The 13,668-nt window shown below is 38.1% G+C and overlaps 1 protein-coding gene across 3 annotated transcripts in view; it reads left to right on the top strand.

The window, feature by feature from the left end:
- ttc28 (tetratricopeptide repeat domain 28) overlaps window positions 1-13,668 on the top strand; it is a 361,751-nt gene that overhangs the window by 132,515 nt on the left and 215,568 nt on the right. The window contains exon 1 of one of the 3 annotated variants that reach the window (XM_051121328.1): window positions 1,990-2,889. The exons of the other annotated variants lie outside the window; for them this stretch is intronic. Within the exon in view, the coding sequence (XP_050977285.1) occupies window positions 2,863-2,889 (27 nt within the window). The 5' untranslated portion in view covers window positions 1,990-2,862. Of the gene's footprint in view, window positions 1-1,989; window positions 2,890-13,668 lie in introns of those variants that run through there. 3 annotated transcript variants of the gene reach the window in all.

Here is a 13,668-nt window from a genome sequence, read left to right on the forward strand (position 1 = left end):
ATCTAACAGTCATACACTACCATTCCAAAGTTTGGGGAAACCAAGATTTTAATTAATTAATTAATTAATTAAAATACATTTTTTTTAAAAAAAAATCAGCAAGTAAATGCATCCTTGAATAAGAGACTTCTTAAATAAATAAATAAATTAATTAATTATTTCAGACTTTCGACCAGTGTATATAAAAATGCAATATATGTAATTTTACTGTAAAATGTTTCAAATTATTATACAGCAATACTTGAAGTTGCTTAGTGCAAGTACTAAAAGTATTAACTGAGTGGCTTGTATTTTATTTTTGACCAAGGTTACTAGACTGTCTGATTAACTTTAAGTCATAACATGTCCTTAAATGGAATTGTTCTCAGTACATTTACAGAAACAAACATATTATAATAATACAATATATATTGCTGTATTTAGGTCATTTAATGTATTGACATTTGTGACCCTGGACCACAAAACTAGTCATGCGTATCACTAATCAAAAAATAAGTTCTGATATATTTATGATAGGAAATTTACAAAATATCTTCATGGAACATGATCTTTACTTAATATCCTAATGAATTTTTGCATCAAAGAAAACGTGGTCATTTTAACCCATGTATTTTTGGCTACTGCTACAAATATACCTGTGTGACTTAAAGGAGAAGTCCACTTCCAAAACAAAGATTCACATATAATGTACTCACCCCCTTGTCAACCCAGATGTTCATGTCTTTCTTTCTTCAGTTGTAAAGAAATTATGTTTTTTGAGGAAAACATTTCAGCATTTTTCTCCATATAATGGACTGATATGGTGCCCAGATTTTGAACTTCCAAAATGCAGTTTAAATGCGGCTTCAAACGATCCCAAATGCTGAGAAAGAAGGGTCATAAAAATAATGCAGTTTATATACTTTTTTAATGTCAAACACTCGTCTTGTCTTACTCTGCCTGGACTGTTTTTGTTCCGGTTCATGACAGTTAGTGTATGTCGAAAAACTCCCATCTCATGTTCTCCCTCAACTTCAAAATCGTCCTTTATCGCTGTTTTACCTTTTTTGTTAAGGGTGTTTGATCTTCTTTGCATGTTCACTTTGCAAAGATTGTGTAGGTACTTCTGCAGTGATGTAGGATGATTTTGAAATGATTTTTGAAGTTGAGGGAGAAAATACGATTGGAGACATACTCTGTCTTGAGCCAGAATACACAGAGTTCAGGGAGAGTAAGACAAGATGAGCATTTGAGATTAAAAAGTATTTAAATTGTATTTTTTAAATGAAAATAACCGATTGTTTTGCTAGAAAAACCCTTCTTTCTCAGCTGGGATCGTTTACAACCGCATTTGGGATCGTTTGAAGCTGCATTTAAACTGCATTTTGGAAGTTCAAAATCGGGGCACCGTATCAGTCCATTATATGGAGAAAAATGCTGAAATGTTTTCCTCAAAAAACATAATTTCTTTACGGCTGAAGAAATAAAGACATGAGTATCTTGGATGACAAGGAGGTGAGTACATTATATGTGAATCTTTGTTTTGCACTGTAAAAAAACACAATTTGTTGCGTCAACTTAAAATAATGTGTTACCCAGCTGCTATAAAATTTTAAGTTGAATCAGCTCAAATATCTAAGTTGTCACTTAGTTTAGTCAACTTGAAATGAACTTAAAATTTTAATGCAGCGGGGTAACAAATTATTTTAAGTTGACTCAACAAATAGTTTTTTCCAGTGTGGAAGCAGACGTCTCCTTTAAGACCAGGGTCCAGGGTCACATTTAGAGTTAGGAACTGTAAAATAAACATATATTTCCAGTATATTAAAAACATAACAGTACATATTAAACCTAAAAGCTAAATACGTTTTGTCCTACAAGCCCTTTTCACTTTAGAAATATGAATGGTTTTATTTTGTTCTGAAGTGATGTTTGATCCAATGTCATGACTGGACAGTTCATGGTTTTGGCCGTGTAAAGGTTTGTGCTCGAGTACTTTTATCCTCTTTGTGCAGCAGTGGGCTTCATAAGTCCAGATTATGTGTGAGTGTGTGATTGTGTATCCGGCGGCTCTATGACCCCGCGGACTCCTCCTCTCCTCCTCCACCTCCTCCTTCTCTCAGCGCAGAGGAGCAGCGGGGAAGGAAGTTATTAGTGTTCTGCGCTCCAGTTCTGCGCTGTCGGAGGATATCCTTCTCCGTCCAACTCTCAAATTCCAAGGATTTTTCTGTTTTTCTTTCCCACTCCTCCTCCTCTTCTTCTTCTTCTTCCCTCTAACCGGATCCGTCTATTTCTGCGCGTCTTTGAGGGTTTTTTTTTTCTTCTACGCGCGTGTATGTGTAGAATTACGCATCATCTCTGGAATCTCGATCCAGTGTGGATTTTTGGGAATATTTTCCATCAACGCTCGTTTTCACCCAGAACTTTTCGTCGTTTGCCCGCGTTCGGAACACTTACACGGAACATTTAAAGAGAGACCCGGACGGTTTCGAGCGAACGATCGCCTAGCGTTTATCTGAACGGAAAGTTTTTCTTCTCTTTTCCTCCGTGCGAGGCACATCAGCCGCTGTCACGATGGAGAGCGAATGTCTCCGCATATAGCGTGCCAAGTGTCCCCTCGGCGTTTTTTACGATCGTACTAATCTTTATCCCGCTTTTAAACGGACACAACTACCAGTTGACGCCGATATCTCCAGACTGCGAGTGTTGGATTATCAGGAGGACACTAGAGGCTCCAGAGCTCTGCGCTTTTACGCACGTTTGCGCGCCTGGAGAGCGTCATGAATCTGCCGTCCGGAGACGCTGTGACTTTATGTCCTCATCCTGAATCCTACTTCTCTGCCATCGTGATGTTTTGATGCTGTTCATTTTTGCTTTACAAATATGATGAAATGGCAGCCCCGGAAGAAGGTAAGACCGACATCGGAGATTTACGCGAGCGTTTTCTGAGTTTGGCAGTAGATCAGGAGGGGAAAGACCTCTGCATGAACATGATCTTGAAGGTTGCGCGGTGAATTTGTGCTTTTACGTTCAACTGCTTGATGCATTAGCTCCAAAGTAGAGGATTTGTGGGCAGATATGGACTAGATTGTGGTTTACGTGCAGAAAAACCTTCATTGTTGGTCTGGTCAGAGATTATGTTGCATGCTAGTGCATGCTTTTCTCCTTTTAATGCATTTTATCCTCCATGTTACATGGGATTGATAATCAAATGCGAAGTCACCTCAAACACTTTCTGTTTTAATCAGCTGACTTACAGTAACTTTACTAGAAGCTTTGAAGCTTTGCTCGTATGGTCATCACGGCATTGCATGTGCTCCGAATTTCACTGTTTTCCGAGTCCTGGTCATTTGATGACACAGCCCGTGACCTGTTTTGCTGCTGGTTTTGAAAGAACTAAATGCTGAGTGTGCCATTGCCTTGGGCCCTTTGAACCCCAGCCAAAGCTTGCAGTTGCATCTTCAGCTCCACTAGAGGGCAAACACCCTCAGATCACAGGAGCTTTCCTCCCTTTCCATGTTCTTCTGAGAAAAAAAAAAAATAAATCCATGACATTCCTCTGCTTTTGTTTAAGCGGAGATTTTGATTAGTTCACGTTGTGCCTGTAATTGCATTTGCTGTATTGTTGCGTCTCCAAGATTAAAGGGCCCTAAATGGGTCTTTTGTGAATCAAAGATGATGACGTTCGGCGAGTGAGTCATTGCTACAGCTGCCGAACACCTCTTAGGGTTTGTAAATAAGACCTCCGTGGAAGATAAAACCTGATACGCAGCTGGAGAGCGGCGTATGATCGCAGGCCGCGAACAAACTTCGGGTTCCTACGCTGGCGTTTCTGCTGTTGTTGTTCAGTTCGCGGGTGACTTAAAGTGATGATGTGACAAAAGAACTTGATTATTTTGTTCTCAATAGAAGACAAAGAGTATTCAGCGCACCCCGGCGGGAGTCAAATCGCATTCGGCTCATTAGGGTCTCCACTTTTCTCCTCTATTGGAGGCATATTGTTTGGAGCTGCAGTTAATCAAAAGGCACCGCAGGCCGCACTCGACTACAAACACGCTTGCAGAAACAGGCACGGCGTGAAATGTGAGTTCGGAAAGCTAAAACTCAGTGCTTTTGACTTACATAACCTGTTATTTTGATGGTGGAGCTTTAGGCGCTTCATGATTTGATTTGGATTCAAGGAGTCGTGTTCCAAAATGATTCTTGGTGCAAAATTATAATTATCGGAGTGTCTGTGAATAGATTCCTAATTGTTTGAGAAGGAATCATGATGTAGGTATGTTTAAGGGCTGCTTTTGGCATGGATGTGGATTTATGCAGGGCGAGATCGCCCAGGTTTTTTGGCACGGTCACGCTTACAGTTGGCCGACTGCTCACATTCTTTTCTGAGTTGGCTCAACACATTTCCGAAAAGGGTTTTGCATTGCTGCCATTAGCAAAGCGCACTCACACACCATCACATACAACATCATTCAAAAGATTTAGGTCACTAAGATTTTTTTTTTTTTGGAAAGAAATTGGTACTTTTGTTGAGCAAAGACACATTAAATTGATCAGATGTGACCGTAAATACATTAATAATGTTCTCGAAAAAGAATTCTGAAAAATATTAAACATTGATAATGAGAAATGTGTTATTTTAGTATTATTTTTTTATATGTAAAATTTTAGTATTGATTATAGTCTTTATTAAATTTTTTAGTTTATATTTTTAACTAAAGTTTTAGTAATTTTGTTGGTTTTTTCGTTAGTTTACTTTTGTTGTATTTTTATATATTTTTTATTTATTAATTTTCATTTTTAATTTTTTTAATGGATGTAGTTTTAATTAACTATAATATCCCTAAATAATTTTTTTTTCTTGAGCAGATCAGCATATTAGAATGATTTCTGAAGGGTCATGTGACACTGAAGACTGGAGTAATGATGCTGAAAATTCATCTTTGCATCACAGGAATAAATTACATTTTAAAATGTATTCAAATAGAAATCACTTATTTTAAATTGTAATAATATTTCACTATTTTTACTGTATTTTTGATATAAATAAATAAATGCAGTCATGGTAAGAGACTTCTGTCAAAAACATAAAAAAACCCTTTTAAACAGTAGTGTATATTTCCAGGAAAGTCATGCCTAAGGTATTTTTGACTCTAGGCCACAAAATCAGTCATTTAAGAAAGCTGGATAAATAAGCTTTCCATTGATGTATGGTTTGTTAGGATAGGACAATATTTGGCCAAGATACAACAATTTAAAAAACTGCAATCTGAGGGTGGAAAAAAATCAAAATATTGAGAAAATCACTTTTAAAGTTGTTCAAATGAAGTTCTTATCAATGCATATTACTAATCAAAAATTAATTTTTGATGTATTTACAGTAGGACATGATCTTTACTTAGTATCCTAATGATTTTTGGCATAAAAGAAAAATTGATCATTATAACCCATACAGTGTATTTTTGCCTGTTGCTACAAATATACCTGTGCTACTTAAGACTGGTTTTGTGGTCCAGGGTCACAAATTTTAGACTGTTTTATTCTCCACTATCATAAATCAGATCACTTTTAGTCAGCAAGCCATGATTTTCTGAGTAATTAATGTCTGTAGCACATACATAGTTTAGTATCTAACTAGTATCTTGTATCTTTTAGCACCAAATTTGTAACTCCTGCTACCATGTTAAGATTGATTCCTCTCTATTTCGAATCCTTCTGTTTCAGGATGTTTTTCCACACTCATAAACTTCTCATCCCTCCTTTTATCATTCCTTACGCTCGTGTTTTTGTACTCCTCCTGCTTTCGTTTTACTAGTGTTTGTCCTACATGCATCTCTCTTGTCCCTTCCGGTATTAAGACCGTCTGGCCTGAAGATGTTTATCTGCACGCGTATAGCTCCGGCTTTTAAGTCACTCATAGTAATACTCTTTAAAAAGTAGGCCTCTCGTGCCGTCCCTGAAGATGAATCCCATATTCGCCTCTCCGCAGAGATCAATAAAGCGTCTCAGAGTTTGCCGAAGACCTCTCGAGCGCCTCTTCTCCGGATTGGATTACACTAACATGTTCAAATGCACTTTATATTTTCCCAGCGCCACTGTCGGTACGTGCCGATAAAGCTCGTAGAGGGGAAGACTTTGTTTACCGCGGATTACAAGGATTACTGCGCTCTCGCTCGCTCTCCCGGTATCACTACCTCAGCAGATTAAACATCCCATCCATTACTCACTCAGAAGGGCTCGGAGAGCGGCCGCGGCCCTGCGGTTATCTATTACCGAGGGCAGATGTACAGGGTGCTTATTCACGGTGTCAGGGCGGCTGATTCAGGCCTACGGAGGCCGGTGGGCCCGACCCGCGAGCGCTAATTCTCTCAAACGCACGCTCTTTTAATCATTTAGCCGTGAATAATTTGGAGATGATGAAAGTTGCTGAAAGACAAGAACCTGGTGAAGTTTTGTGCTTTCTGGGGCATCTGCGATGAAAGTGGCGGCGGAGCGAGGAGCTCATCCTTGGAATGGGTTTTATTTTTAGGCGGCTTTGTTTTGTCTTGTGCGCTGTCAGCGCCTGAAGCGCTTTTGGACTATATAGATTCTCATTGAATGATCAGCTTTATGATTTGGGGGTATTTTAAATAATGCATAATGTTGTCATAAGTCAGTCAAGTGTGTTTATATCAGGTATTAGCATTTGTGTTCCATTAGGATCTGTTTCAAATAGTACACTATTGTTCAAAAGTTTGGGGTCGGTAAGATTTTCATTGTTTTTGAGTGCAGTGAATACTTTTATTCAGCAAGGACGCATTAAATAGATCAAAAGTGACAGTAAATATATTCAGAATGTAACAAAACATTCTATTTCTTTTCAACAAAGAATCACGAAAAGTACAATGTATCATTGTTTCCAAAATACATATAAGGCAACACAACTATTTTCACTGAAACAGTGCAGACTGGAGTAATGATGCTGAAAATTCAGCTTTTCATCACATACAGTTGAAGTCAAAAGTTTGCATACACCGTTTACCAAAATAAGAGGGATCATATAAAATGCATGTTATTTTTTATTTAGCACTGACTTGAGTAAGATATATCACATAAAAGATGTTTACATATAGTCCACTAGAGAAAATAATAGCTGAATTTATAAAAATGACCCCGTGCAAAAGTTTACATACACTTGATTCGTAATACTGTATTGTTCGCTGAATGATCCACGGCTGTTTTTTTTAGTGATAGTTGTTCATGAGTCCCTTGTTTGTCCTGAACAGTTAAACTGCCTGCTGTTCTTCAGAAAAGTCCTTCAAGTCCCACTAATTCAGTGGTTTTCCACCATTTTTGTGTATTTGAAACCTTTCCAACAATGACTGTATGATTTTGAGATCCATCTTTTCACACTGAGGACAACTGATGGACTCATATGCAACTATTACAGAAGATTCAAACACTCACTGATGCTCCAGAAGGAAAAACCATGCATTAAGAGCCGGGGGTTGTAAACTTTTGAACAGATGGACGATGTGTACATTTTTCTTATTTTGCCTAAGTATCATATTTCTTTTCATCTAGTACTGCCCTTGACAAGCTTCACAATATACTTACATGTTTCCCAGAAGACAAAATAAGTTAAATTTACCCTGATCTTCAAATTCAAAATGTTTTCACCCTCCGTCTCTTAATGCATTGTGTTTCCTTCTGAAGCATCAGTGAGTGTTTGAACCTTATGTAATAGTTGCATATGAGTCCCTCAGTTGTCCTTAGTGTGAAGAGATGGATCTCAAAATCATACAGTCATTGTTGAAAAGGGTTCAAATACACAAAATGGTGAAAAACCAAAGAATTTGTGGGACCTGAAGGATTTTTCTGAAGAACAGCAGGTAGTTTAACTGTTCAGGACAAAAAAGGGACTCATCAACAACTATCACTAAACAAAAAACACAGCTGTGAATCATTCAGGTAACGACACAGTATTAAGAATCAAGTGTGTCAAGTGAGTCATTTTTATAAATTCAGATTTAATTTTCTTTTATATGAAATATTTTATTCAGGTCAGTACTAAATAAAAAATGCATTTTATCCTCCTTATTTTGGTCAAATAATTAACATTTTACAAGGTGTGTGTAAACTTTTGACCTCAACTGCAAATAAATAACATTTTAAACATTCAAATAGAAAACAACTATTTTAAATTGTAATATAATTTTCCTGTTTGTACTGTATTTTTGATCAAATATATGCAGCCTCGTTGAGCACAAGAGTCTTTCAAGTGTACATCAAAAAATATTTGTAATTGTAACTGTAATATTGATTTACATGCTAAATATTTAGTAAATAATAACTTAAAAATGTGTCACATTGTGAAAGTAAAATGGGTTTTGAAATGTGTATTTACATTCATTTTATTGCTGATGTTTGGTTAGCAAATATTGCTGTAAACAGACCTTGCGAAATTACCTTTTGTGTCATTCACAAACTGCTCTTTCTAATATTGAGCACTCTGACTGAATAGCTAGAGATATCTTCCCATAGAAATGGAGCATTTTTTCCTCTCTCGGTTTAATAAACGATACTCCAGTCCGATGTGATTTAGCGGCAGATTCACTGAAGTGGGCTTAACCCTTATCGGAGGCGATACTCCTGCGCTAACCTCATTTAGCAGCTCTTAACCTCTGGGGAGCTGCAAAACCTTATCTCCATTTGATTCCTGCGTTATTTATTAGATCTCTGCGGGGAGGCTATCGTTCTCTCGCCATTATATCCATCACCGGAGCCGCTAGTGTCCCGCGGCATCCAAACACAGCTTAGCGAATTCTCCGTGACAAACACGCTATCGTCTACCGCACCTGTTTGGTTGGTATGTGGCCACTGATTTTTGATTTTGACTGAGCGCTTTCCGTGTCGACGGGGTGTTCGCGAGGTAACCGGGGCGCTGTTGATGAGGAAGGTGTTTTGAAGAGCCTCCCGCAACGAGAAAGGAAGCACGTGGGGAGACAGGTGGATGATTAACCGTCAGCGGCCGACGCACCTGCTGGGTTTATGATTTGCCAGCGTATTTACAGCCTTCCACGATGGGCAGAAACGCTCCGAATCAGACGCCCAGGCAGACGGCCAGGCCTGCTGCGGGTCTCGCGGCTCACCTGCGTGTGAATGCTTAGCTGCGTTTTGAGGAGCCAGCGGGGGGAGTTATTAGGCAACCTTGAATAGATTCCCTCTGGTTCTCATCTTTCAGCTGCTGACACCAAGATGAACTTCTTGTTCTGCTGGTTCCCTCTGGTTTTCCACCTCCCAGATTGGCTCGTTTCTCCCGCAAGATGCTGTACGCAACACACACATGCTTATAGCATAACTTGCAGGTTTTTAATACACTGCACTTTGCTAAGCTCCGCCCACCTTGGTTACTGTTGCTAACACAGGTAATCTTTGTAGAATGTCCCACTGGCCATTTCTGTGAACAGTGTAAAATGTGTTCATAAAGTGAAACAAAATGCAGTTTTGTTTGTAAAACCAAGAGTGGAAACCAGTTACATATTTATGTGAAGATGTAATATACTAGTTCTACCAATTACAGCCTGCTTTAACAATATGTGACCCTGGACCACAAAACCAGTCATAAAGGTACATTTTTTGCATTTGAGATTCATACAGGCTGAATAAATAAGCTTTCCATTGTCGTATGAATTGTTAGGAGATACAACTATTTAAAAATCTCGAATGTGAGGGTGCAAAAAGATCAAAATATTGAGAAAATCGCCTTTAAAGTTGTGCAAATTAAGTTCTTAGCAATGCATATTGCTAATCAAAAGTTTTGATATACAGGTGCATCTCAATAAATTAGGGTGTTGTGGAAAAGTTCATTTATTTCAGTAATTCAACTCAAATTGTGAAACTTGTGTATTAAATAAATTCAGTGCACACAGACTGAAGTAGTTCAAGTCTTTGGTTCTTTTAATTGTGATGATTTTGGCTCACATTTAACAAAAACCCACCAATTCACCAAAACTCAACAAATTAGAATATGGTGACATGCCAATCAGCTAATCGACTCAAAACACCTGCAAAGGTTTCCTGAGCCTTCAAAATGGTCTCTCAGTTTGGTTCACTAGGCTACACAATCATGGGGAAGACTGCTGATCTGACAGTTGTCCAGAAGACAATCATTGACATCCTTCACAAGGAGGGTAAGCCACAAACATTCACAGAGTGCTGTATCCAAGCATGTTATCAGAAAGTTGAAAAAGTGTGGAAGAAAAAGATGCCCAACCAACCGAGAGAAGTGCAGCCTTGAGAGGCTGGACTGGGACAAGGAATGGACTGAGGCTGGGGTCAAGGCATCAAGAGCCACCACACACAGAAGTGTCAAGGAATTTGGCTACAGTTGTCGTATTCCTCTTGTTAAGCCACTCCTGAACCACAGACAACGTCAGAGGTGTCTTACCTTACCTTACCTTGCTTGAAGTCCAGTGTTAAGTTTCCACAGTCTGTGATGATTTGGGGTGCAATGTCATGTGCTGGTGTTGGTCCACTGTGTTTTTTGAAAACCAAAGTCACTGCACACGTTTACCAAGAAATTTTAGAGCACTTCATGCTTCCTTCTGCTGACCAGCTTTTTAAAGATGCTGATTTCATTTTCCAGCAGGATTTGGCACCTGCCCACACTGCCAAAAGCACCAAAAGTTGGTTAAATGACCATGGTGTTGGTGTGCTTGACTGGCCAGCAAACTCACCAGACCTGAACCCCATAGAAAATCTGGCTAAACGAATGAAAAAAACAAAAAATGCTGATGAGCTGAAGGCCACTGTCAAAGAAACCTGGGCTTCCATACCACGTCAGCAGTGCCACAGACTGATCACCTCCAAGGAGCCCCTACCAAGTATTGAGTACATATACAGTAAATAAACATACTTTCCAGAAGGCCAACAATTCACTAAAAATGTTTTTTTTATTGGTCTTATGAAGTATACTAATTTAAGTGAATTGGTGGGTTTTTGTTAAATGTGAGGCAAAATCATCACAATTAAAAGAACCAAAGACTTGAACTACTTCAGTCTGTGTGCACTGAATTTATTTAATACACAAGTTTCACAATTTAGGTTGAATTACTGAAATAAATGAACTTTTCCACAACATTCTAATTTATTGAGATGCACCTGTATTTATGGTAGGAAATTTACAAAATATCTTCATGGAACATGACCTTTACTTAATATCCTAATGATTTTTGGCATAAAAGAAAAATCTATCATTTTGACCCGTACAATGCTATTGCTAAAAATATACCAGTGCTACTTATGACTGGTTTTGTTGTCACATATTAGAGTGCTTAATATTTAGAAATAGCAATTTGTGACCCATTTGAAGTGGAAAAGTGTATTTGATGAGAATAAATGTAGGGAGGCCAAGAAACATTGCCGTCACAAACCAGAACAGAGCATGTGATTGGAAAACTCCTGCTGACTTTAGAAGATTTAATATTTAGAAATGAAGGATTTTAAGAGCCATGGCAGCAACATTTTAGCATGTTTTTGTAATATTATGTTTAAAACTATAAAACACACTGAACTTCTATAAAAAGCAAGGGTCATTTTTATCAGCATTGATGTCTTGAAGTTTCTGAACTGTGTCTGATTGTGTTTTCACCAGATGCTTCAGAATCTAATATGACTGATAACGCTGTTGATGAAATCAATTTAAGATGCACCCTGGAGTTCATTAGATAGATGAAGTGTGTATTACACAGCTCTTATCAAGACCAAACCTTCAGAATGCATGCAAAATACATCTGCAGTTTTATTTCTGCTTACTGTACAATTTTCCTGCATGCATGAAGTACCTGGATGACCTACTTCATCTGCCCAAATCTGCAGTACACAACCAAAGCACAGAGTGTATCCCGAGGCAATGTACTCGACTTGACCTTCCATTTCCAGTGTGACGAACGAACCAGAACTGTGATTTAGCATCTCTGTAACTCATTATTAAGTCAGACTGCCAAAAGTGAAGTCATTTTTACACTAAATTGGATTAAAATGCAAAATAACCTTACTGCCGAGATGCTAAATGTGCATAGTGAGGTCATGCAGCGTGCTACTGTTTAGACGTTCATGCAATATACAGTACATACTAGAGTATGCTAGTATTCCATTTACATTCGCCATGGATGTTTCATCATGTAATGACTCTGCTGATTGCTATTGATTAGCATGTGTGTGCATGAGCACATGTGGCGTGAAGATGGCAAAAGAGGCCAGAACTGCTGTTAGTCAGACCCTCGAGCAGACGCAGAGCCGCGTGAATAAGCATGCAGGACCATTCCGCAACACATTTCCCCGTGTGATGAGGTGGAAAAACTGCTCAAATGCAACAGCCCGGGAGGAACCGACATTCAGACCTGCTGTAGCGCAGCTCATCCGCACTACAAAGACAAACACAGCCGTTTGATCGCACCTCTGACCTACTATTCTCCCAGCTCCATGTGTTGCTTTATTTTGCTGCTGATTGCGTTTGATGCAAAATAAGGCGAACGCATAAAGGTGGGTGAATGACCAAACTGTGAGGAATTTTAATTTACAAACACAGTATTTCTATTTACTTTGTGTCTTTTTGCTTTGACTATGAAAATAGTTCCAAAGTTAGTTTGAATTACCTGTCGCATTTGTCTGTGAAACACGCAATAGTGCCTTTCCTGAGCAAATCAATGTTTTGGAATTAGTAAACGATTCAGTGACTCACTTATAATGGCAGTCACTTATGTTGTTCCTGAGTCGTTATGTATGAACAAGTTGGTTGAGTAAATGATTCAGTGATTCACTTGAAATGGCAGTCACTTTCTTTGTTCATGAATGAGTCATTGTTTGAATGAATCAGTTGAGTAAATGACTCGCCTATAATGGCAATAACGGTTGTTGCTGCACGAGTCATTGTGGATGAAACAAACCGGTTAAGTAAATGTTCCAACAACTCGCTAATAATGATAATCCCTTGTGTTGTTTCTGAATGAGTCGTTGAATTTAAATGAATCAGTTGAGTAAACGATTCAGTGAGTCGCTTATAATGGTTTGAATCAATTAGTTTAGTAATTGATTCAATGACTTGCTTAAAATGGCAGTAATTTGTTTTGTTCTTGCATGAGTCATTGTGGATAAAACAAATCAGTTGAGTAAATGATTCAATAACTCGTTAATAATAGCAGTCACTTGGGTTGTTACTGAATGAGTCGTGTTTGTGTTGGAACAAACTGCTTGAGTAAATTATTCAATGACTTGCTAATAATGGCAGTAATTTGTGTTGTTCATGAATGAGTCATTGTTTTTAAACAAATCGATTGAGTTAATTATCCAATAACTTGCTAATAATGGCAGTCACTTGCTTTGTTCATGAATGAGTCATTGTTTTTGAACTAAGTGGTTGAGTAAATGATTTAATGACTGGCCAGTAATGGTAACAACTTCATTGTGGATAAACAAATCGATTGGGTAAATAATTTAATAACTCACAAATAATGGCAATCACTTGCATTGTTCCTGAATGAGTTTTTGTATTTGAACAAGTCAGTTGAGTAAATGATTCTATGACTCGCTTATAATGCCTGTCACTTGCTTTGTTCATGAATGAGTCATTGTTTTTAAACAAATCGGTTGAATAAATGATTCAATTACTCATATATAATGGCTATGAATGAGTCATTGTGAATAAAA

This window comes from Labeo rohita, chromosome 10 (genome assembly GCF_022985175.1).
Source record: "Labeo rohita strain BAU-BD-2019 chromosome 10, IGBB_LRoh.1.0, whole genome shotgun sequence".
Classification (NCBI taxonomy): Eukaryota; Metazoa; Chordata; class Actinopteri; order Cypriniformes; family Cyprinidae; genus Labeo; species Labeo rohita.